This window comes from Pleurodeles waltl, chromosome 3_1, assembly GCF_031143425.1.
Source record: "Pleurodeles waltl isolate 20211129_DDA chromosome 3_1, aPleWal1.hap1.20221129, whole genome shotgun sequence".
Classification (NCBI taxonomy): domain Eukaryota; kingdom Metazoa; phylum Chordata; class Amphibia; order Caudata; family Salamandridae; genus Pleurodeles; species Pleurodeles waltl.
The window spans coordinates 1966454680-1966481465 of NC_090440.1; the positions used below are offsets into that span (position 1 = coordinate 1966454680).

The 26786-nt window shown below is 45.5% G+C and overlaps 1 protein-coding gene across 1 annotated transcript in view; it reads right to left on the reverse strand.

The window, feature by feature from the left end:
• CTNS (cystinosin, lysosomal cystine transporter) overlaps window positions 1–26786 on the reverse strand; it is a 133240-nt gene that overhangs the window by 99084 nt on the left and 7370 nt on the right. The window contains exons 2-4 of the mRNA XM_069226343.1: window positions 15378–15457; window positions 12941–13019; window positions 12630–12714 (exon numbers count right to left, since the gene is read on the reverse strand). Coding sequence (XP_069082444.1) covers window positions 12630–12714; window positions 12941–13019; window positions 15378–15438 — 225 coding nt within the window. The 5' untranslated portion in view covers window positions 15439–15457. The remainder of the gene's footprint in view (window positions 1–12629; window positions 12715–12940; window positions 13020–15377; window positions 15458–26786) is intronic.

Genomic DNA, 26786 nt, shown 5'->3' on the forward strand with positions numbered 1-26786 from the left:
GTGCGGAGATGTGGCTGCTGCGGGGTACGTCGAGGATGAGGCGGGCCGAGGCGTTTTGAATGCGTTGTAGGCGATTTTGGAGTTTGGCTGTGGTCCCGGCATAGAGGGTGTTGCCGTAGTCCAGGCGGCTCGTGACGAGGGCGTGGGTCACGGTTTTTCTGGTGTCGGCGGGGATCCAGCGGAAGATCTTGCGAAGCATGCGGAGGGTGAGGAAGCAGGCGGAGGACACGGCGTTGACTTGTTTGGTCATGGTGAGAAGAGGGTCCAAGATGAAGCCGAGGTTGCGGGCGTGGTCTGTGGGGGTCGGTGCGGTGCCGAGGGCCGTGGGCCACCAGGAGTCGTCCCAGGCGGACGGGGTATTGCCGAGGATGAGGACTTCCGTTTTTTCAGAGTTCAGCTTTAGGCGGCTAAGCCTCATCCAGTCTGCGACGTCCTTCATGCCCTCTTGTAGGTTGGTCTTGGCGCTGGCGGGGTCCTTGGTGAGGGAGAGTATAAGTTGCGTGTCGTCGGCGTAGGAGGTGATGATGATGTCGTGCTTGCGTACGATGTTGGCGAGGGGGCTCATGTAGACATTGAAGAGTGTTGGGCTGAGTGATGAGCCTTGAGGAACGCCGCAGATGATCTCAGTGGGTTCTGAGCGAAACGGAGGGAGGTAGACTCTTTGGGAGCGGTTTGCGAGGAAGGAGGCGATCCAGTCCAGGGCCTGGTCTTGGATCCCGGTGGAGCGGAGGCGGGTGATTAGGGTGCGGTGACAGACGGTGTCAAAGGCAGCCGAGAGGTCGATAAGAATGAGGGCGACTGTTTCACCGTTGTCCATCAGGGTTCTGATGTCGTCTGTGACTGAGATGAGGGCGGTTTCAGTGCTGTGGTTGGTTCGGAATCCGGTTTGTGAGGGGTCGAGCAGGTTGTTGTCTTCCAGGAAGGTGGTCAGCTGTTTGTTGACGGTCTTCTCTATTACTTTGGCTGGGAAAGGCAGAAGGGAGATGGGGCGGAAGTTTTTCAGGTCGCTCGGGTCAGCCGTAGGTTTCAACTAGAGCTTAACATGCTGTGCTCTGATATAGCCTAGGTAGGAATTAGTCTATTGACAATATGGTAGCGTTATTTCTATGCTTTACTCTCCTCGTCACTATTTTAACCCGGTCATTGATTTATCGTCCTGGTTATTGCAGTACATGTTTTATTATCCAAGATGCAGTTGCTTTATTAAAACCTTATTGAAACATATACAGGCTCTGATCGTCCGTGTATATGTGAGACTACTGTTAATGAGAGAAATTGATGCGATCGGGGTGACCACTATTTCCCTGAGGAATTAATTGTGTCATGCGCTCGGCTGCCCAATCATCCCTGCTCTTGGGTAGAGATGAGGCACTTCTAGTTATCCGGAGCAAAACCCGGATTAGGCCGAGAGGTGTCACCTGTAGTGGGTTAGACTCAGTCCCCCACAGTGCAAGTGATTCTCTTGCTCAAATCCAGTAGTCTCATTAGGATAGAATTGGCGCCGCCAATGTTTGGTCAGGCTCTAATTTTCGGGTCCTCCTGAGTATCTCTGTCTCAATATATACAAAGACACCTCAGTACTATATACAGAGACGTCCGTGGTATTGAGGATTTTCCTCCTCAGTTAAGTAGGGAGTACCTAACACTGTAGGTTGTTCAAGCTTGAGCCATTAAAAGGATAATCCCCATTTGGTGTGCTTATCTAGGAACAAAATTGACCATTCATTATGGTGAACCCGCAACAGATAGTAATCGCAGTCAATATGCGACCACTCCTTGCTGCACATTTACTGGCACATGGCCTACAGGCCCAGGTGGGTTCAGTTACATTTGTTGTTGAGGCTCATCCAACCTATAGAACAGAAATGTTTTATTCTTGGATCACATTTCCAGCAGCTGATGGGAACACAAATACATTTCATCACTATACACCTGCAAATATACTTGCACAATACAGAACATATGCATATCTAGAAGTACCTCTATATTATTATCAAGTGACCACGATTTCCCAGAGGAATCAATTGTGTCATGCGCTCAGCTGCCCAATCATCCCTGCTCTTGGGTAGTGATGAGGCACTGCTAGTTAGCCCGAGCAAAATCCAGATTAGGCTGACAGATGTTTCCTGTAGTGGGTTAGACTCAGTCCCCCACAGTGCAAGTGGTTCTGCCGCTCAAATCCAGTAGTCTCATTAGAATAATGAGAGCCTATGCGACAGTATTAGGACGGAGGAGGAAAAACTCTTGCACAGAGTGTCTTAGGTCTGAGAGCGAACTCAGATCAGGCAGCATGGCTAGTACCGAGCGCAGATGGGTTGCGCCTTCGGAGCATCAAAGCACATTTATGCAGTGGCTCCTCTTATAAGGGATAGGAATACCCCCCTACTCAAGCAGTCAGACTGCAACCTCAAGGGAAAAATGGCAGCTTTCAAATCCGGAGTAAAAACGGCCTCCTGGATCGTCTCGCAAAGCAAGAGAAAGTTCCTGATAATGCTGAAATGCCTTCAAAATTAAGCACCCTCTCCAACACCAGACCCACTTTAAAACAAAACCATCATTAAAACGTGACTTTACAAAAAGAAGTTGATATGGATATGCTTATATGCTGTGGCACCCAGGTGCTCTGGGCTGTCAAGTAGTAGAGGTGTGCCCCCCGTCCCATGGGGGAGACGTCTGTGATAACTGTCACCTGCAGAAGTAGGTCCAGAAAATTTATACCCAGCAACAAGTTCCTGTCGTTTCACCATAAGAGTGTGCGTTGAATCTTGGGCTGTACCAACTACATAATTTTCAACAACCTCATTACCATCCTTACAGTTAGAGGACGTTGTATCTGAAAAAGAGACAGCAGCTTTTGGAATGCCATCGCCCTCTCTTGGTTAGTGTAGGCTTTCCCAGTGACAGCACTTAGAAAAGACTCTAGAAAAGGAAGAATCTACCTTGGTTGGAGGAAGGACTTTTTGGCACTGATGGTAAAGCCTAGCCTGTGTGACAAACACAGCCACCTGAGTGGGTGCTAGGCATTGACGTTTGCTCTTTATCAGCAAATGGTCTAGTAAGGAAAGACATGAATGGCGTTTCTGGGCATGATTTTAGCTACTACCACTAGATATCTGATAATCACCCTCAGGGTCATAGTGGTTGTGAAAGAAAGAACTTTGAACTGGTACTGTTGCCTGCTTACCCCAAAGCATACATAAGTGTAGTGAGATGCATGCATAGGGATGTAGAAGCAGGTGTTCTTGAAGTTGAGGGGCTGTCATATAGTCCCCTTTTTGAGCAGCAGGATGACATCCTACAGAGAAGTAATGTGGAAGTGATCTGATAGGATGCAGAGATTTAGTGGTATAAGATCCAGGATCAGCTGCAGAGTTCCATACTTTTTGGAGATTAAGAAGTGCTGGGAGTAGACTCCTTCACCACCCTCATGGGATGATGCCAGCTAGATTGCCTCTTTGGCAAGGTGCACCTCCACTTCCTCCTTTAGAAGTCATGTATGGTTGCAACAGAGGATGTGGCAGCGAGGTGGTGTGTTTGGTTGTGTGGTGTGGGACTTTGGGCAGCTCCCCCTGTTCCATCAAAAATCACTCATCTTTCTGATGGTATTTTCTCTCATTTGGGAAGAAAGAGTCTCAGACTTTCCCTGGCAGGTGCTGAATGATCAGGGGAATGGTAGGGGAGTCACTGCTTAGAGCAACCACCTCTTCCCTTGCCTCTGCCATTAACATGGTATCCACCTGTGCCTTAGGAATTGGATGCTTGAAATCCTGAAAGGGCTATTGGTTGAGGTATCCCTGTCTCTGAGGATGTACAGATGTCTTCGTTCCTTCTCAAGCCTTCTGCCAGCAGAACATAGACCTAGGTGTTGAGGTCTGTGCGGCACTCGTCGCCTTCGCAATCTCTGTCCTTCTTCATCGGTGCTACCACTGAATCCACCTGAGGAACAAACAAATGCTCGCCATCAAAAAATGTTAAGGAGATACTGCTGCATGCTGCACCTCTGGCCTAAACTCGGAGACCCTCAGCCAGGCATGACACCATAACTGGACACTGTTGTTCATTTCATGCAAGACAGCATCCGCCAAGTCCAAAGTGTATAAGGTATTGGTGTTCTGAATAGTCTTGACTTCTGTCACCAGCTGTTGGTCTCTCGTATGCTGGGCTTCGGGCATGTGTTTGACTATCTCCTCCATATCATTTCAGAGATGGCCATCGTACCTAGAAAGTAGGCCGATTGAAGTGCCAATTCTCCACTGTGTGTTTGTTCCCAGAGCACACACTTGCAATCTGCTCTAATCCTTTTACTCTCTTTACTTGGGGGAGCAGCACCCCATGTGGAATGGGCCGGGGCCCTTCTTCTAGCAGTATGGACCACTAGTGAGTCAGGCTAGACCTGGTCTCTGATGTACACCTGGCTGCTTTATACTTCTTTTTTAACAGGAGAAGGGTCACAACACTAACCTTGACCAGGTTGCTGAAGGTCTCTACTGAGATCTTGAGCATGCTGAAGAGCATAGAAAAGTACTCAATTGACCTTTCTGTCTTGGACAGTCTCAGTCTCAACACTAATAAGTCATCCTTGTACCACATCACTTGAAGTTTGACATTTTTTGACTGAGGGACCTACGTAGCATGCAATAATGTCATGTGGTTGTGAAGCCGTAATTGCATAGGTCTAGCTATGGGTCATTTGTATGGTTACCCTGATAGTTCTCCCAAGGTTCATCGCTCTCCTTGGGTAGAACAGGCTCGCAATATGGTGCGTGGACATTGTCTGGACTAAGATGATCTAATCCATGTGATCCAAGTGTGAGGTGGAGTGCAGTGGGTGAGGAGTGGTTTTGTGGGGGTGAAGGTGGTGGCCTAGATGGTCTTTGCGTAAGGGACTGTGGTGGAGGACTAGTGGCCCTCTCCCAAACCTTCCTAAGAGGGGGAAGGTGAGTGGCTCCTGTGTGAGCTGTTCCTCAAACGTGAACTTCCTCTCTTTGGGGATCTGTTGTGTGAGTGGTTGCTCCTGTAAGGGGACACTGGTAAGGATCTTCCCCACGGAGGGATGGCTAAAGATCTTTTTTTGTACGCCATCAAGGAAGTAGAAATGATGATGTATAAGATTGCCCTGCCAACCACTTAATCTTTATCATTAATAATATTTAGAGGTTCAGGTCTTTTTACAGTCAATTTTACTTTTAAAATATTTCTATCCATTTTGCACATGGTAAAAATAGTGGAGAATAGCAGAGATGCACGGACTTCATCCAATATTTTGGTTTTAAATTATCGGAGTGCAGCATGTTAAAGGCACTTCACATTCAGGCATCATATCAGATAAAAGTGAACAGATTCACTAAGATTCTAAAATAAACATTCCAGAGAATTAACATCAGAATTACCCAGGAGGACATTATTATAGTGTGGGAAGGAAGCTGGATGGTGAAATACAATCTTGCTATCACAAATATGTTAGATGCTTTTCCGAATTTTCATCTACTCTGGCGCCTTTGTCCACTACAAACATCACAAAACCATGCATCCACTTCAGCTGCCTCAGAAGGGAACCGGATGTTGACCACCACTGTTGGAGTTGAGTCAGAGCTGCATGCGGGCCATGGAGCTGCCGAACCGCTGCCGCCAGTCCCTGACAGTAGTCACCTGTCTCCCCCTCCTGTCTCCAATGACAACAGACAGCAGAGAAGGCGGTTGTGTGGGCTGAGGCTGCAGGTGGAGGGTGCCACGAGTGGCCAGGAGCCAGTGTAGCGGGTGCTGTGGTCTGCCGCAGGATATCGCTTCAAGACAACACGATTACGGTGGAGCGGAGCCCAGTGTTACACTGTGGGGTGCAGGCGCAGAGTGTCTTGGAGCACCCATTTAGGAGCTATCTACGGTCCTACCAACCTAGCAATCGTACAATCTTGGGCTCAAGTTAGTCTGAAGCCATTGCAGCCATTTTGCACTTAACTGTTGAACTTTTGCTAGTGTGTGTGTCTTTCCCATGATAGCCGCTGTAGCGGATATTTAAACGCCTTTGCTACACTTTTGTGATAATTTTAAAATGTCTTCAGTACAATGTCTGAACGGTCGGGGGGAAGGAGGCAAAGCTTAGAACTGCGGTAACCACAGGAGAGAGCGGAAGCAGGCAGAAGTAGGCTGGTGCAGCTTGCTTCTCTTGTTGAATTCGTCATAGCATTTCCACCGGCCATATCACTAGTACAACTGTTCAGCCTTGCATACTTTTGTACATCTTTGCTGTAGGCTCACAAGAAAATGAGATCTGGAAAGATACGGCAACAACCCGCCCACAAAAAGGCAAATCAGAGAAAACTTTCCAAGAATTTAAAAGCATGAAAAGCAACTAAAGAGACAGAGGCAATGGGAGGGTTAGCTGACAGGACAGGAGGAGTCTGCGGCAGTCCTTTAGTTTCCTCCCTGCTAACCTTCTTTGGGAATTCGAACCCTAGTATGCAGTTTAATTGTTTTTAAATCCAGGAGCTGTGATATACACAATGCCAAGCAATTTAGTTGATCTTCCCAATCCTCTGACTCCTGAAAACTTAACTCTGCAAAAAACTCAGGATTAATCAGAGTATCAATGTCACAGAGATATCCCTTATCAAATAGGAAATGTGACATATAAAGGGGTTTCAACAGGGGCGGGCCAGAATCTCTCTCCTAGAATAGTGCCCTTAGTCTCAAATGTTATAACAACACAGGCACAGATACAGTATGTTGTTCTATTAGAAATAAATCTCCACCTTATTATCAGGATATTGGGATAGATCAAGTTTTGCCAATGGGAACTAAGACCCACGTGGAAATTCAAACACATTCGACACCAAGATTCTGCACAAGCTTGGACCTCTGTCAGGAGACGGAAAGTTGTTCTCAGGAAGTTCTGAACATTCAGGATAATGCCTCGCTCAGATCAATCTCATTCTCAAGCAGTGTGGATTTAACTCAGGCTATGGAAGTAAAAACCATTACTTTAGTGGATGAACTCAGTTCACAGAAAAAAAACAAAGAGTCTAAAACAGTAAATACATTTTCACTAATTGCAGCAAATTTACCATTGCACAAAGACAGTCCTGAACATTTAAAGTTCGTAAAAAGGTAATTGGATTTGACATAGCCTCAAAAACCTCCAACTGTAGCATGCAAGCAAACACTAATCGGTCAGCAGGGTCTATACTACCAGCAACAATGACACCAATAGAGACAGCCCCAAAACCCACCACAATAACAGCATCACAGCTGCACACCGAGTTAGGGCTGGTAGGCACACAAAATCTTTATAATACGCTGCAAAAAACTTTAGAAGCTTAGGTTGTAGCATTAAATATTCAAACAGATAAACCGGACATTCATATAGAATTGATGAAATTAATTGTTTCACAAATATCAGGAATAAAAATAAAACTGGAAAAATTGGTCGATCTAATTACTAGAGTACAAGCAATTCATCCTCCTTTATAGCAACTTGTGCATGTGGCCCGATTATTAATTAATTAAGAACCTTGCCAACAGCAATTGCTGGACTCATAGATATGAAAAAGAACAGCCAGGAAAAGCAATTTTCCAATAAGTATAGTTTGCATGACCTAAGAGTAATCAGCATACAAGAACCATTTAATAATGACCCATCTCATGGAAGCCAAAAGTCCAGCCAGTCATGTTCATTATCACGGTACGTCTCGCCTGAGGTGGTAAGGCCGGTTGAGGAAGCAGCCCAACAATGTCAGATTCTGCTGTGGAAACATCTCTAGAGCTCTAAAAGACAAATTTAGAACCGCTACTAGGGAGAGGATTTGGTTTTCGCAAATTAACAAAGAAAGAAATGAAGCAAGTAAGAAAAGCAAGGAACAAAAACACAGTGGCTAAATGTAAGGCAACTTGTAGTCTATACCCAATGTTTAGCACAAAAACAGGTGTAGGAGCCACAGTAGAAGAACAATACGAACAGCAAAGGGCTACTCGAAGAGGTAGTCTGACAACACTTCTAGAAAGTCATCTACCGTAACTCTGGGGACGGCACTTCATAATAACACGGAAACTGGCACAAGAAGTGAGGAAAACAGTTCCCTCGTTCAATTAAATGGCAAGGTAGAACATGAGTTGCTTCCTCGAAGTTCATGTCAAAGTTCCCCATTAAAGTTAATTTTAAGTTCACTCCAGCCACCAGTAAAAATAGAAGAACGTGCTACTAGTTTCCAACATCTGGTCGCCCACTCCGCCTACAAACGCAGCTGAGACATGGGATGCAAGGATGTCCCCCAGAGGCCAAGATAGCCACACAATATCACCCCCTATGGTTGACAAGCAAAGTGATTCACTACCCATGGATACAGACCCAGGTCGGTTAGTTATGAAAACAGCCACAGGTAATATGAAATCTTCCTTGCCAGTAGACAGGCAAAATGACCGAGCACGAACCAACATGGAACCTCGCAGATTAAGGATTAATTTAATTACGCTCAACTCCAAGCTATCAACAGAGTGAAAAATCCATTTAAAATCTCCTGAAGGTAGATTCATCAGGAACATGCAGGAACCGCTGGGACGAAAAGGCCATGGCGGAGTGGGACTCAATCATCTCAAATATTATTCGAGAGGGCCATATGACATCCTTAATAGGGGCAACTAACTTACTCTTTGCCGATATACATGAACTGCAACATATAAATTTCACAGACTTGCTATTCAGTGGAGTTTATCCCCAGTGAAGGCCCTAAGCATACTTTATGGAGAACGGAGGACATTTTTCTTCAGATCCTAAGCCTTAAAGAAAGGCTTGAAGCATGGGCATCATATTACAAAGAAAGGAAAAAACACAATATCCTCCTCCTATCGTGAAAAGATCATCGCTGACACAGCCACAGAAAACGAATTCGACCTAGGTCTACTGAGTCCTGAGGAGTGCCCAAGGGAAAAGCCAAAGCATCAAGCAGCATAGTTTGACCCCGCAGAGCAGAAATAGGAGTGTAAAACACTGGAGCTGGATATCAGCTACCTTAAATGCCCTGAAGAACAACTGACCTAGCAAGAGAGGAGGGCATGGGAGGGGGGCAAATAGAATGTATGCATCCTCTTCTGGAACATCACAGGCACCAACACATTGCTGCAAAAGGGTAATCCCTTCCCAGCTGGGAACAGTTTGACATCATAACACTACAGGAGCCATGGGCAATAGAAGAACTACCACTTGAGAGCAGAGTCAATCATTTGGTCAAAGCAGAAAGAATTGAACATTTTGGAAGAGCAAAGGGCGGATTAGCTGTTCATGTACCTGCAGCACTAGACGTGACCTCAAAGCAATTACCATCCCCAAATCCAGAACTACAATTGGCGGAGAAACAACTCAAACCTGGTTCTGATGTTGAACTTGTATATGCAACTGAACTCAAGGAAAAACATGCTGTGAACAAATTGATAATCTACTGAAAAACAAATTAAAACGGGTTGTCAGAAAGTTAAAAACCATAGATGCAGATCCTGCAGAGTAGGATAAAGTGAAGAAATTGAGAAAAGATTACAAGAATCATTTAAGTGTGGATAGGAATGCAATGAAAGAAGCGTTCTGAACAAAAGTTCAAACCCTAGATCATTTTGGGAGATTGTGAATAGTCTGAACAGGCCAGGCAGATCTGTAAACAATTCCAACGTGCAAGAGTCTGATAGGGTAGATTATTTGATTGAGATATTTAAGGGGGGCCACATTTTGGTCTCATCTCCGGTAAAACATGACTCATTAAAAATTAACCAAGTGGGGGGGTGAGAAGTCCCAGGCAAGGGGCAGGTCTTGGAAAATATGAACCAGCTTTAAGTCTGCAGTAGCAAACACACTCCTTGTACCCACAAGAAAGAATTAGAGCAGTAATAACTAGAGGCAGAAGAGATGGTGCCACTGGCCCTAATGGTATTCCGCAGGTCATCTTTAAATTTGATCCAGAATATTGGGCATGCCCGCTGTCGAGCTTGCTCAGACAAGTGGAGCTGACTGGCGATATACCTACTGGTTTGCGTGGGTCTATCATCAACCTAAATTTTAACAGGAGGAGACCGTGCAAAACCCAGGTTGTTATAAGTTAATTGCTTTAATAGACATAGAAGCAAAATACTATATGCCACTACTCTAGAAGATCTCATGGAGTGTTCAGAAAGGAATCACCTTATTCCACTGGACCAGACTGGCTTTCGGAAAGGCCTGGGTACAAATATAAATGTTTTAGCCATCTCAATAATTGTAGAATTATGCAAGCAGAAACATCAAGAACTGAAGCTATGTTTTGTGGATTTGAGAGTAGCATTCAAGCATGTTGACTGGAATATCCTATGGAGAAAGTTGTGACTGTGGAATGTTCCAGGTAGAGTGATGCGAGGAACAGAGCAAATCTACACAGATGCTTTTGTCCGTGTGAAGTTGGGTGACGGTACACGTATAACAATAAACATTCCAACTAATAAGGGCTTAAAACAGGGGTGAGTTCTGGCTCCACATCTTTTCAATCTATTTATGGCAGATCTAGCACCTCAATTGGACCAAGTCAACTCACCTCCCCTTACCTGGGTTCCCTCCAACTGACACATATTGCTTATGCACATGATGTGCTGTTGATGAGTCTAACAAAGGTGGGTCTGCAATGGTCAATTAATTAGTTAAGGAATTATGTAAAAATTAACAAGCTTGAAATAAATGTGATGAAAACAGAAATTATGTCAATATGGCAGACGGCTGGCTCTACTCAAATTTGGTTAGATGGACTCCAACTGGAGGAGGTTATATATTATTATAAATATTGATAACAGATTTCATGTTCAGGGACAGAAGCAATATCCGTTAAACAAAGGGTAAAGCCCTTGTTATGGCCTTCCATTCATATTAGCAAATAAATTGGATGGTCCGTCGTATAAACCCTCCCTAACCATAATGGCAGCAAAAATGCTGCCTTCATTGTCTTATGTAAGTACTGCTGTACATGGAAAAGATGCTGACTTATTGAATAAACTTCAGGCAATGGCCTACAAGAGGTGTTTCAGTTCCCCCAAAATGCATCGCCTGCACAGGTAGACTTGGAATTTCGTCTGATTAATGAAAATCTGGGGAGAATGTATGTATATATAAAAAGCTGCTACAAAATCAAACTAAACAAAGACCAATCTCTATTAAGTAATGCAGTATGGTTGGTGTCAGTCAATGACCACCAGTCCGTATACTATCAATAGCTCCAAAAGGCACTACAGGACACAAATACAATACAGTTATGGGGCATGCAATTACCTTTTGCTTCATTTAGGAAACGGATTAATAAAGCCGCAACACAACATTCCTTATTGGTGGACAAAAACACTTTTAGCAGCCACTCGCATGGATAGTCGGTGCTCAAATATTACAAAAGCTTTAAAGCTGGCAGAGTGTTTAACCCTGACTTTTCCAGCATACATGAAAAAGAAAATGATGTCAATCTGGTTTGGTCAATTACCGACACTGGCTGATCAACCATTATAGAAATATAGTGGTGATGTTTCAAGTAGACCTTGTGGTTATAAGCAAGAGGACTTTATACATCGGATTTGCATATGTCCCCATTTGGATATTCCTGGTGTAAGGCTATTAAAAAAAAGGTTTGTGGTATTATCATATGCAGAGAGACAATAATAAGACGCCTCGACCCAGCCAATCCTCAGTTAAATACAAAATTAGTTACATTTTTATTATTACATGCACAAGTAATTTCTAACTGAAACATGTGCACTTTATAGCAGCATAGAAATTACTTAATTTGCACAAAACTCAGCCTCGGTAAGTCGTTGTATTGATATAAGAACAAGATTACCGTAGGTACTTATGCTAGTTATTTTATACTGCACATTTTTAGGTCCATTGTATAAGTAATAATATTATTACATGCACTAATAATTTTAATTTAAGCATGGGTACATCAGAGCAGGATAAATATTGCTAAATTTGCACAAATTCATTCGAGGCAAATTTGTTAGACTATTAGTAGAACAATATTATGGCAGCTACTTATATCTCAATTGTGCAGTTTATGTTGGTTAACTGACGTTGCACATTCTACGTCTACTGCAGTACTGCCAGATTTTATAGTATTACCATTTCCTCGGCGTGTTATATTTATAAGCTTTTAATGAATATTAACTGTTTAGGATTCTGTGCTTTCAGTGTCTTAGAATGACAACTGGTTAGAAATCTGCATGTTGCACTTTAGTGTAGTAACAATATTTACAGACGTATTTCTTGTCTGAATTTTAAATAATTTATTTTATATGGTTTTATATTTTAAATGCAAACCACATATTATTATGGTTTTAATTAACTAAACAATAAATATATATTTGGATATTTTTGCTGCCTCAGAATGTAGCGCCTTGATGACTATGCAACAGTCTGCCAACCGCAAAAGCCAATGCCAGTATCTTTTACTTAATTGTGTTTCTTGTACGTGCCAGTCAAGCAGCCCATCGTTTAGCAAAAACTATGTATCCATCATGCACGTCAACTCAACCGCTTGGATTTACAGACATTTCCAAACTAAGTGGATACAAGTGTTCCCATGAAGACAAATGTGACTTTAAATGGCTACTTAAAAATTTACTGTATGTGTTTTGCGTCTTACCTGGTCAGGGAGATGGATGATAGGTGTATCCTTGGAAGCATATGTGACATTAAAAGTAACTAAAAAACCTTCATTCAGCGCAGCACTGTCAAAACAGAAAGAACAATGTCTTGTCAGAAGTGAAGACTTGGCTGTAAACCAAAGGTTACAATTCTAGAACGCTTCTGACCTCATTCTTTTTGTGGAATGAGGAGAAAGAGGAATGCCTAGGGCACTATCCACGCTAGCACAACAAATGTATAGACAGAAAAATGGTGCCTCACTTTTCACATCATAAATAGATTAGAATAAATAAAAAAGAATATACGTACTTCACTGTTATGCTGAGGTTCTGCGATGAGCCATTTTCCAAAGTGACAACGTCTGGCACTGACAGGATGGTAACTGCATCTAATATGGGAACAAACAAAGTACACAGAAGTAGGCATCTGACCAAGAGGAGTCTGGTGTGTTCATGCTGTTTTTCAGTAATCTATGTTGTAGTCTCGGGGGTTCTGGCAAGGTTGCTGACTGATTACCTGGTGGCTTGAACCAAATAAACCTCCTCAGAATCCTACACTCCTGAAGACGTTCTTCCGTTAAGTAGCTGAACAGTTATTTCCCTGTGCCATGACCCAAAGAGAACCCATCTGTCACTCCCCACCCCCTCAACGCTACACAAACATTTCACCAACTCCCACTCTGCTGAAAAACAAACCTCAATAGCAGTTGAGTCTTGAGAAACCACCTAGAAAACATTATTTTCGCATTGTCTATATTCTGCATGCCCCTTAGTCCTTCGGGGCAGGATAGAGATGTGGCCCACCAGTCCTGTCCCTCCATGACCTTGACACTCACTAATGCTTGAAGTCTCCATATCAACATATGGAAGAAATTTACAGAATCTACAAAACAAATATGTACATGACCATCTCCTACTGTAGAATGAAGTGTCCCACCCACCACTCTAGCACCTGCCATTAAATTCCATACAGGGCCATCATTCAGGACCCGCTAGTCTGAGTGTCCCTATTGCTGCCAAACTGATTCCCTGCACTGCAGCACGACCAGGACAGCTCCTTGCCAGGCAGTTATGTTTTAAAAAAAATGTAACTTTGCATTTTGGAAATCCAAACACTGTCAGTTTACAGACTACTGAAACCTATCCATAGCGTTCTCTTACTCAGTAACCATTGTCACGTCTGCAGCAACAGACTGGAAATCTGTCCTTTCTACTAAAAAGAGAGCTCATTTCATTCTGGTATTAACAAATCCATTATGTGATGGAATGAATGCAGTCCTAAGTCAACTTCTCAACTAACCTAGGGTTCAGAAACACCAGTGATTGCCCAAAATCACTTTTTTGTTTCCAAAGCCTAATCCTGATTAATGATTTTTGACTTCAACCTCAAAGCCATACATTAAGAGCATACATAAGGCAACATGATAACTTAAGAATGAGTGGCACAGATGAGGGATTTAATCTCGGATATCAAATCTTGTCACCATCAGACTTTAAAGTGTACAAAGCTGAACATTTGCTGCCGTGGCGTGCCCCGTTTCCAAGCTCAACAACTTTGTAATACTGCCCTTTTGTTAGAAACTTCATGCACGTTAATGTGCTCTGCAAAACATAATTTGTCAGCAAATGATAATATGGCATTTTGCTAGTGCCCCATCCCCTTCCTAAGAATCAATCCCTTTCTCCTTCACAAATATACACAAGTAAGCTATCCATCCATGACTTGCCTTCTTCAACAAAACTATTACCGTCTTTAACCCACCACTACCCTCTTAAACACGCGGCGGATTGTGACTGGGTAAACCTCTTCACCATTTACATAAGGACGTACAATTACATGGGCACTTTCATGGGAATCCATTGGTGTCCTTTTCTAAGCTCAATTTTCCCTTTTCCATCATACTCTCCCATTTTTTGTCTAAGATCTTACAGTATTGTTACTCCACCATCTGTGTGTTCCACATTCCATAATGTGTGTATATGAGATTGGAACTTGGAATAAGTTGTAAGTAATAAGCTTGCCGACCTGATCTTTAATAAACAATCTCTTCACTTCAGATTGCGTGTGGTATTTCGCTACAGATCTCTCTAATACCAGTGCCTATTAATGACCAAACACTAACTCAACCTGTTGCTGTTCAACACCAACAAGACACATGGTGCCCATGTGCATTTTCTACAGTCTATTCTTTGCCCTTCCCCTTCACTGAGAGAACAGATGCTCACCCAATATTTATTTTGGTTAACTGAGGCACCATCAGACTGTCTTCAGATATGGTCAAGCTTCTCTTCAAGTGAGACATCAACAAATCCTGCTCGTAAAATCCATTCTCCAAAACATTCTGAGATTTGTCCAAAAACTAGAAGAATATATGGCAGTTAACAGTTTGTGATCAGATTTTGGATGCCGTTGTAAAAGGTGTAAAATGTGTACACTTTCTGCTTCTTAGTCTTAAAGCATTTAAACTTTTATAAACGGACGGGCCACCAGACAGAATGAAACACATCTGTACAGTAGGTCACCCTTTGAGTGGTAGCCACGTTTAAAAGGGACACTACCTGTACATTATGGGATTAGCCTGATCTTTTTCTTGGAATTACTGAGCTAAAATGAATGTGTTCCTAAGTGAAAATGTGCATACCCACACGTTTGTTCACAACGTTTCGTGTTTTGCTAATTTATGGGTGTCGAGATTAACTGTTTCTACAAACAACAGAACAACGTTAAACTTCAAAATATAACTCACCACACGTCTTCTGAATTGAAAAATAAAAGGCAAAGGCGAGTGCAGCTCTCCTTAGCAACATTCTGCACTTCAGGGAACAACTACAAGACAAAAGAGGAAGCGACCGTTGACTTTAATCTTGCTCGGACAGCACTTGACCGAGGAATGTTTTCTGTTCGGGGGAGGGGGGGGGGGAATGGGAAGGGGTTTGTTGAGTATCACTGCAAAACAGTATTTTATGTTACAAATATCTAATGTTAATTCAACGCACGAATCTTAAAAATAGAAATAAAACATTCCAGTGCTGTCTGTGGTGAAACATGAATTTGCATAAATAATGAAACGCGGCATTTGTGTGACAAACATGGCATTTTTATTTCCATCCTGTCTGCCTTACATTTAACTGTCAAGATTTTTTCCACGGCATAGATAAAAGCTCAACAGTTCATCAAATGGGGATATTATTAGCGTGTACAGGAGTAGCCAGAAAATTGAAATACACCCCCACACTTTCAATCTATGCTCTTATGCACCAAGCAAGCAAAGCAAGTCAAGTCATCCCTCCCCTCCCCGGAAGGGCCTACTTATCTCTTCCATCGAAGCATCTATCCATTCATCCTTCCATCCCAAAGCTGAAAATCACCATTTCACTTTTAAATTCTGTTAACCATTCTGTCCATCTGTCAGCCTATCCATGTCTACATCTATCCATCTGTCTTCAAACCTAGCCTTCAAACATATCCATCCTTTCACTTATCCATCCCCTTTGATCTATTCATCCATTATCCATCTTTTCAATTGTCTACCATCCTTTTGCTCATCCATCCACCCCTTCACTCATCCATCCTTTCACTAATCCATCCTTTTACTCATTTATTCACTGTTCAACCCATCTATCCTTTGACTCATCCATCCATCCTTTCACTCATTCGCACATCATCCCTTTTACTCATCCATTCGACCACACTTACATCCGGCCATCCAACTACCCTCCCTTTCACTCATCCATCTATTCTTTCACTCATCCATACTTTCATCCATACTTTCACTCATCCATCCGTTTACCCCTCACTCATCCATCCACACTTTCACTCATCCATCCATTAATCCTTTGGGTCATCCATCTGTCTATGCCTTCACTTAGTCCATCTATCCTTTCACTCATCCATCCATCCACTCTTACTCTCTTTCACTCACCCATCAATTTTTCCTCCCTTTCGCTCATCCGTCCCTTCACTCATTCATCCATGCATCTATCCATTCACCTTTTTCACTCACACATCCACCCATCCTTCCAGTCACCTTCCCACCCTTTAGCACTAATTATGAGCCTTTGTCTGCCCAGTTGCAGACATAAGAGGCCCATCAAAACCCAACCCCTGCTGTAGCTGCTAAACCGGGGTTGGGAGGAGTCGAGGGTTACCTCGTCCGAGTGTGTGCCTAATGGCTTTACCACATTTATAGCTCTGCTGCTCTACAATAAAGTTGACACATTTCCAAGAGGAAAACATCCGTTTGTTGTTGTTTAAAGAGTCTGCAAGGGGCGGGGCATGATACCTAACACAACTTTAAACAAAATCGTATGTTGTCATTTGTAACATGACTTTTCTGACTTTGTTCACTTCACTAGTCAGGGATTGTTAACAAAGCTCTAGGTCACATTTAAAAGTGCTTTTTTTTATATCTGCTGTGTGAACTGTGTACAGATAAGGGCTACAAATACCAGCATTGGGTGATTTGGCTTAGTTTTGTCCCAGCTGGGATATTAAAATACCAGCGGTGCCGGTAGAAAACCGGCAATGCGGGCAACCAGCTACACGTCATTTTTTTCAGTAACTTTTGATCCATTTCAGCTATCTACACATTTAAAATATACTAATTGAGCAGCTAATAAAAAATAAAACAATAGTTTAAGAATTAGAGGATGAGGAAGGAAAAAGAAATATAAAGGAGGAACTGACTTAAAACTTTAATGATTATGTACATTAGTCACAAGTAAAGCATCAAATCGATAACTGTTACAAGTAAATAAATCTACAGAACATTAGGGGGCTTGCAAACTCTGTCTGAAGTATAAGAAAGCGCAGCATGGTTAGATAAGTAATTTGTCAAAGGAAATCATAGTTTATCATGTTTATTTGCCATCTGCAGAAAATTCCACTTGAACCGGTCTAATCCAGGTTTCTTCAAACTGTGGAGTGCACACTCTCGGGGGTTCGTGGCTTTTCTTCCAAGGGGGCCCAAACACCTCAGTAAGTACTTGTAAATGAAGATGGTATGGCAGCAGACTTTATGTGTCGAATTTACAGACTGTCTTCATTTACATACAGACTTTGAAGTGCATAAACGTATGACTGTGATCTTGAGTGCTGTGGTGGTGGGCTCAATGTGGCTAAAAAGAACAAGTCATTCTACAAGTATTTATGTTGTTTTTTGAGCTTCAGGCAACTGCATATAAAATTATGCACAAATTAAATGAAAAATAAATGCAAATGAAACTGATCGGTAGGAGGGTCACTCTTTCCCATTATGAAACCTCAATTGATTAATACAGTCGGTTGTGAGACCAGTGAGTCACAGTCCTGAACAGTATTGGCACAGTTTGGAATAGTGACTTGTATAATGCTATGAGATTCCACCATCTAACAGAAAGCATTGTGCAAGTATAATTCATTATTAAAAAAGTGTATTCCACCTGTATAAACAGGGCCACTGGAATTATGTGGCAGGGGAGAGCCAAATTGCGCAGTAAGTTCAACTAAATTATGTAGCAAGAAAAGGCATATTAGGAGGTGCAATGTGGCACATTTTGTTATAGTACTACTTAATTTTTTGTCATTTTTACACATGGTAAAACTGTCTGGGAAAAGATTTCACCTTATTTGTACCAGGTTTAACACCCAAATACAGCAAAAAGGGATTGAAAGATGACCGGTCATGGGTGCACCTGCTGCCACATTTCCAGTAACATTTGAACTATTTAAGCTAGAAACATTTTACTTACTAAAATCTGAAGATATGCAGCAGATGATGAATTATGTGGCGAATGTCCCAAAAAATCCATAGTGATGCAGAAAATTCTGCAGTCACAGCATCACACATTTCAAGTGGCACTGAGGATGAAATAGGCTGCCCCAAAATGATTCAGGGCCTAATAATGAGTTTGGCAGATGGGAACACCTGTCAACCAAACTCCCGACAGGGTGGCTGCCACCCTGTGGCGACCACCCCACCGGACCTATTACGAGTTTCCCGATAGGCTGACAGGCGGAAACCAAGCGGGAAACTTGCAGCAGCTTTGCCTCCGGCTCGGAATCGAGCCAGCGGCAATGCTGTCGCCTGCAGGGTGCACCACATAGGTAATCAGACTGTACCCAGTGCAAATATTTTTAAGCCCATTAAAAGCTTACTTTCCCATTAGTGAAGCAGGTACAGTGGCACTGGGGTCCAGAGGTGTGAGGGGACCACTGCATCACAATTATGACAGGCTTACTTTCCAAAACAGGCATTGGGGCTCATTTTCCTCTGTAGCATTATGGCTGAGGGCATCCGTGCTGCAAAGAGAAAGGCAAAACATGGGGGCGTGGCTGAACAGGCCAAGATGGCGGCAGCATAATTCATCAGCTTAGGAGGGGCCTACAATAATCCACCAAACCGAGCCCCACCCCGGGGCCATCACTGAGAGTACCGCGCACAGGACCTGTCGGGGGCTGGAGTCGAGCGGCAGTGGGGGTCTCCAGGCCCCTAGATCGTTCCTGGACGCGGGCGGCCCCGGCGAGGCCCGGGGGTGAGTGGAGGCCGGGGGCTCGAGTTACGGACCTGCCCGGCAGCGGCCGGATCGTCCTGCGGGACGCTGCGAATGGGAGGAGCGGCGGCTCCGGCTCCGAGGCCCCTTAGGACGAGGTCTGCTTGCCCTGGACTCCGGGCGGGGCAGACCTGGCCAGAGCCGGAAGAGGACACGTGGTGCCCCCGCGCAGCAGCCTAATCGAGGTGGGGCTGCTGGCTGGGGCCCGGGCGCGCGGACAGCGCTGAGCCCTTGGGCCCTGGCAAGAGGGTAGGGAGACCCCGGGACACACCGGTCCCCTTGACGGAGCCGGGACGCCGAGGAAGAACGGGGCGAGATGCCCGGTCACTGGCGACGCCGCTGCTGGGTTGGATCACCCGCGGGGCTCGAGGTGGGGGCCCTGCTGCCACTGGCTGCGCTGGACTGCGGGGGCACTGGGATTGCCGCTGGGGCGCCAAGGAGGGCCTGAAGTCTTCGGTGGACGGGCCCTGGGGCCCCCGGGCGGTGTGGTGCTGACTGGATCTGTGGGAGTCATACTTTACGGCGCTAAGTGGGGCCCGCGTTGATCCTGGTGTTGGCCCTGAGGGACAGGTGCGGTCGGACTCGGCCGGTCCCGCTGGGGTGCAACCGACACAAAAGAATCTGCCACTACATAACGGCCAGAGGAACGGGACGCTAAGGGACCAGGATGCTGCCTCTCCGGTACAGTGGTTTGAGCTGGGTGCATCTGGGCCTGGAGTAGCGGGAGTCGGCAGTGTCGCAGTAAAGGGCCACAAGCCACATTGAAAACTCGGGTACAAAGCCATCCAGCGCCGATGACCTCCAGAAACCGATGCGGGGGTAAAGCAATGGAACGCACAATATCCGCCGACCGCAGCGGAGGGGACCTGCAAGACCTCACGCAGTCTAAAGTTCAAGACACACTGTACAGAATACTGGGTGCAATCGAGGACACAAAAGCAACTCTACAGCCGACATTAACCAGGTTGCAGTAGAAGTAGGCCTCCTACGGGCGGACAACCAAAAGCTGACAGACAGAGTTAAGGAGACGGAGACCACACTAGCGGTCCTCGCACCGAGACAAAAGGACCTAGCTACCACAATGATGAGTCTCACGGATAGAGTGACACGGCTGGAGCGCAGGGCAGAGAACGCGGAGGGAAGAAATCGAAGGAACAATGTACGGGTTGTAGGTCTCCCGGAAGGTGCGGAAGGCACGAATATGATGGAATTCCTTGAGGAATGGCTGCGTACAGTTGTAGCACCGGGACAATTGACACCATTCTTTACACTGGAACGAGCGCATCAAGTCCCCTCAAGACCCCTAGCACCTGGGAGGCCGCCCCGAGTGGTGGTTGCCAGCTTACTCCACTACAAAGACAGAGATATCCTGCTCCAGAGGGCCAGAGAGGCGGGTCCCTTTAGAGTGGCGAAAGGAGAAGTGACCCTCTTCCCAGATTTTACAATTGATGTCCAAATTAAAAAAGCCTCGTTTCTGGCAGTGAAAAGGGCCCTTAGGTATGAAGGGATCCAATACTCACTTCTCTTTTCGGCAAGACTGAGAGTGATAGTGGAGGACAAGACCACATCCTTCCAGAACCCTGAAGAGGCATGGGAGTGGTTGGAGGCCCGCGGAGGACAGAGAGGACAACGCGTGAGGTCAGGCGTTGCTGAATGTGGATCACGGAGGGGCCCCGGGGGGGGGGGGGGCGACGGCAGCGGGCCCGCCTACGGGCCGAGCCATCACGATCCCAGAAGGAGTCTGGGAGGATAGATGCCCCGTGGGCGGCGGCCTCCATGGGCAGAGAAGTATCCCCTCCGGAGAGCAATGAGAGAGACTCGGGCACAACTGTCTCGTCGGTGGATGGCTCCGGCTGCTCCGGGCAGCCCCCGAAGGTGACTCCATAGACGGCGGATGATCTGGGATAACTGTACCCATAAACTGGTCCTGGTGTGAGGTGTACTGTGTAATCAGTAGGCCCCAACGGGCACGGACCCACCCCCTTATCGGCTTCTTGTCCACTCAGTCAGACTGGCGAGAACTATATTTACTTGGTTGACAAAGTTGCACCGTTGCACAGTTTGCTTGGGCAGCCTACATTTTGAGAGGCACACTGGGGATGGGGAGTTGGGTTTTTCAATTCTGAGTTTTGATGGCGCCTGGGGATTGTGGATTGCTTATATGCAGCACATGAAAATGGACAAAGGGGAGTGGGATGCCGAGGGAGGTGGTTGGGCCGCAATTCTCTTGATACATCTATATGGCAGACTATAGTTTCCTAACATGGAATATACGTGGGATGGGGTCACCAGCTGAAAGACACAGAATATTGTCCCATCTAAAGAGGGGAGGCATACATGTAGCAATGCTGCAGGAGACTCATTTGACAGCAAGTGAGGTGGAGAAACTGAGGCGTACATGGAGAGGGCAGGTGTTCGCCACTAAATATTCTGCTTACGCCAGAGGAGCGTTGGTCTGGGTTCGTGCGGGAGTCCCCTTTGAAGTAGTATCGACTGACATAGATCAGGAGGGTAGGTTCGTGATAGTGGAGGGGAAACTTCATGGTTTTCCAATAGTACTAGGAAGTATTTACACTCCAAATCAGGACCAGATCCCCTTCCTACAGCATTTGTCGAGCCGCCTTATTCGCCAGCAACATGGAGAGTTGTTATTGGGGGGGGGGGACTTCAATAGCATACTGGACATAGACCTGGACCGCTGTACCCCACCGCTGCCAGGAGCAGTAACGCATAGAGTAGCAAAAAAACTGAGAGTGGGTGCACGTCTGGGGATTGATTGATGTCTGGCGCGAACAGCACCCTGACGACAAGGACTACTCATATTACCCAGGGCTACACAGAGTACATACTAGGATAGACAGGGTGGTATGCTCAGCCAACCTAGCGCGGGGTATGACCTATTCAGAATACTTGGGGCGCACATTATCCAATCACAATCCCCTGTTGCTCACTTGGCGGGTGGCTGAGGACAGACCCCCCCCTATACCGCTGTGGAGATTATCTCCAGCTGCACTGGAGGACCAGGCATACAGAGAGGCGCTCCGCTCATTTCTGACAGATCACATTAACATTAATAAAGGATCTGCCTCCTCCAGATATACAGAGTGGGAAACGCCTAAAGTAGCAACGATAGGTTACAGTATAGGACAAACGGTAGGGATAAGGTGCACTCTGGAACGGGAATTGATCAGTCTAGGGAAAACCATATATGAGGGGGAAAAGAAAGGGAGCAACGGCACACCGGAACAAGAGGAATATATGCAAGCGAAGAGGTCCCACTCTCAGGTAGAGGAACAGCTTAGAAGCCACTGCACGCAGAGATACTTAGCATTGGTGCAAGCCGAGGAGGGTAGGTCCGCTAAGATGCTGGCCTGGTTGGTGAGGTCGGGTGGGGAGGGGTCACCCATTGTGAGTGTGCATGATATGAAAGGCGAGCGTAGATTCAGGCCGGGCCCCATAAACGATGCTTTTAGAGATTACTATACCTACCTGTATCGGAGTCCCGGCAATATCGAGGCAGGCCATCTAGATAGTTTTTTACGGTCGCTCCCACTGACTACCCTGACACACGAGGGAAGGGAAGGACTGGAGGGGCTGGTGACGGTAGAGGAGGTATGGGAAGCCATTACGCACGGTCTCCCAATGGACTTTTACAAGAAGTACGCAGCGATGTTGGCGCCACAGTAGGTGGAATTGTACACAGACGCATTACACCGGGGCCTACTACCAGACTCACTTAGGGAGGCCTTGGTGGTCCCTCTGCCCAAGTTGAAATCGGGTGACGCATACGTCGCTGATTTCTGTCCGCTATCTATGCTGAACGGTGATTTCAAAATCCTTAGCAAGATCCTAGCCAATCGCTTGCTTCAATATATTCCCACATTAGTACACGCAGACCAAAATGGGTTTGTCCCGAACCGTAGCACCTCGCTGAATCTCAGACGCCTCTTTGCCATCTTACAGATGCCAAAGACAGAGAGACCCCCATCCGGAACGATGCTTGCAATTGATTTCGAGAAAGCTTATGACTCGGTTCGATGGAACTACTTGAGGACAGTGATGCTCAGGATGGGTCTGGGGGAAGGATGGGTAAGATGGGTGGACCTATTATATGCGACCCCACTAGCGAGAGTGAGAACGGGTAAGACGATTTCAGAGCCCTACCCCATATGCAGGGGTACCAGTCAAGGTTGTCCGCTGTCACCATTACTATTCGCCCTGGCTATTGAACCTCTGGCCGCCCAGCAGGGGAGTGGAGTGGAGTGGGGACAGACCGAGCACATAATTTCACTCTATGCTGACGATGTCCTAATCTATCTCAGAGATGGGGAGTCTGGACTTCCGTGGGCCCTGCAAACACAAGACTGCTTCGGGGGTCTTTTGGGACTACACCTCAATAGGATTAAGACATTAGTCTTCCCAATGACGGCGAGATATGACCGCCCCTCCTTGTGCCCTGGGGATGTGGTATGAGCACCGCATACTTTTAAGTATCTGGGTATACAGGTATTCCACGACATAAAAGACCTCTGTGATGTGAACATAGGTAGTGCGCTCTCCTCCCTCCGGGCTTCTGTTGGGTTCTGGCGGTCACTGAAGCTATCGATAATGGTCAGAATATCATTATCTAAAATGATTATGTTACCTTGTGTGGGATGGAGGTCGAAGGCGTACAGCGCTTTCGATTCTCTGTAGGCCAACCCTTGAGGGAGGACTAGCTTCCCCAGATTTTGAATTCTATTACCTGGCGTGCCAGTTACAGTGGGCCTCCAGGTGGTTTGCAGGAAGAGATCGCCTAGATAGATGCACTACCAATGGCGAGATAAGTCGCGATGAGATTATAGCACAAATGATAAACCGGAGGGTGGAACCCCAGAAAAAAAGTGCAATAACAAAAGTGGCCTTAACCTGCTGGAAGAGATGCTCGCAGCGGGTGGGTGTAGGACTGGCTTACTCCCCTGCCTTACCATTATCTGTACTAACGTTAGATACGGCGGACGGGAGCCTAACGGGCGCTGGACTGGGAGCATGGACGAAGGTGGGAGTGGAGACAATTGGAGGCCTCTTCTGCGATGGGGCGCTGAGGCCCTTCACTGACCTGATGGATAGCAGTGGGGTTCCGCGTGGACAGTTCCTCTTAGATCAGAGGCGGATACACATTTTAAAGGAGCATTGGGACACGGTTAATGTGGAGCCCGCCACACACAGGGTCTTACATCTCCTGCTAACATCGGGAGATGATACTCACCTAATAACTAAACTGTACGGAGCGCAAGTCGAAGGTATGTTAGACCCACTACAATCCTAGAGGGAAAGGTGGGAAAGGAAACTGGGCAGGGATCTCCCGGACACGGAATGGCAGGAGGTGTTGGCATACCCACGGGGGGTCTCGAGGAACACGCACCTAAGATATATCCAATACAATTATAAACACAGAACGTACCTCACTCCACGTCGCTTGACTCTTATATACGGAGGAGTCCCTAAGGTGTGCCCCAAATGTGACGAATTGTACGCTGACTTCGATCACATGGTATGGCACTGTCCCGAACTTCAGAGGGGCTGGGGGGCGGTGATGATCGACTTGAAAGACCTGCTTGGGATGGAAATGACTCCGACACCGACTGTGTGTCTACTGGGCCTGAAAACGGGATTAGCAATTGAGAAGGTAAATGAATGCTTCCTGGACCTAACCCTGGTTCTATTCAGGAGATTAAACGCACAGGGTTGGAAGTCACCCAAGGGCCCCTCCTTGACTGAATGGAGACGAGACGTGAGGAGATGGGCTAGGGCTGAACTACAAGTCCTGAAGAGCAAAGAGGCACGGGCCTACGCCAGACACCCATTGCCCCGGTGTGGGAGGAAGTATTGATGAAATGGGAACGTATAATGATGGGCGAGAGAGACGCTGAAGAGGGGACGGTTTGACACACAAGATAAGGTGGGGAGATATCGGGGATAAAGAGCCGTATTGTAGGTCACAATGAGCTGCGAGGAAGGGAACAGGACCAACACTGGGCGAGGGATGGGGTAACTGGAGCCAAGTATGAGATGTGGGTCTTCGAGGATCATGAACAGAGCGGGATGGGAGAGTAGTTAAGCATCAAACGGAGTCGCACCTGACACACAAACAAATCGACGGAGAATGAGCAAGGGACCGGGCTCCTCCCTGGATGGGTACACTGAGGCATCCCCCAGCAACTAGACCTTACACGTCCCCAAGCGCGCCATCATGTTATTATGTTTTTCAGAGTTTGACAAATACTGTTGTGTGGGGAAGTGAATGATAACATGGTATATGACAGACCCGATCACGAAGGTCTGCATCCAGAAGTACATCGCTGGGGACTTACAAAAGCGAGGCAATGATATAGTGATAATATGTCGCAAATGTTAGACCCAGGATTATGTCCAGGAGAAGCAAACAATGTCGTCCATTGATGTGATAAGAACCAGTCAATGCCATAATTTTAGTTGTATTTGTACAACAGCAAAATGTTAATAAAAACATTTATAATAAAAAAAAAAAAAGAGAAAGGCAAAACGCGTGAGAGCTCCTTTTCTTCTGAAAGGCAAAGAGGGTATGTTTCAAGATTGGAGAGATGGTCAGGCATGGTAGGGAAGAGCTGGAGGAGGCAAAGGGGCCAGCCAGTTACTTAGAGCTGCAGGTGCAAGTGCATTGGGGCCCATGACTGTGAGGGGCACACAATACTCCACTTATGGAGAGTAGAGTTTTTTTTTGTCAAGTTCTGTTTATGTTTCATGTATTTGTTCCTTTACATGGCTCATTTTAAGTGATGATTATGAATTAAAGAAAAAGTACCTCTAAAATGTTTTCATGAGCCCCGCCTCCTCTGATCAGCTCTGTCAACCCCAGTCCAAGTGTAGCAATAATGTTTTAAAGGAGGGGCCCCACTTCACAATATTTTGCTGGGGAGGGGTGTCAGAGCAAAAATGTTTGAAGACTTCTGATTTAATCTATGATCAATATATACGTTCCACCTAGTCTTAAGTGTTTTATTGTCATCTGACTTTTAATTGGTATTTATTACTTACGAGACAAAAGCAATCAAAATATAAACCAACAAACAAAACAGTTATAGGAAAATAGATTATGAGCCTCACCAAAAAACATATTAGCAACTAAAAATGCAATGGAGACATTGAGAATCCAATTATTCTCTCCCAGGCCTTTTTAGAAAATGTTTGAATTTTTGGGCACATAAAAAAGTATGTGAAGACAAGTACCACTATGAGATTCACAAAACAAGCAAACATCTTGTTTTCATTACATTTTGCAAAGATAACGTGCAGTGAAATGAACCTTATTGAACTATACACAGTTGGCTGTTTGTTGGCCTGCTTTTTGGTCAGGTGAGCCGGTGGTTTTTACTGTTGATTTTCATGATATTAAAACAAACGTTCCTTGCAGAAAATTTAGTTTGTTTATGTCACGTGCTTTACTTAAGAATATGGCTATCTCCAGGATTTTGTTTCTGTATTTCATTTCTCAGCATGCGCATTACTCTTGTATGGTGCACATTTTGTACTGAGTTGCCTCCGGGTGTTTGTAACAGGATACAGTTGAGCGCTTTAGAGCTGAGGCTGAAGACAGTACGACTTTC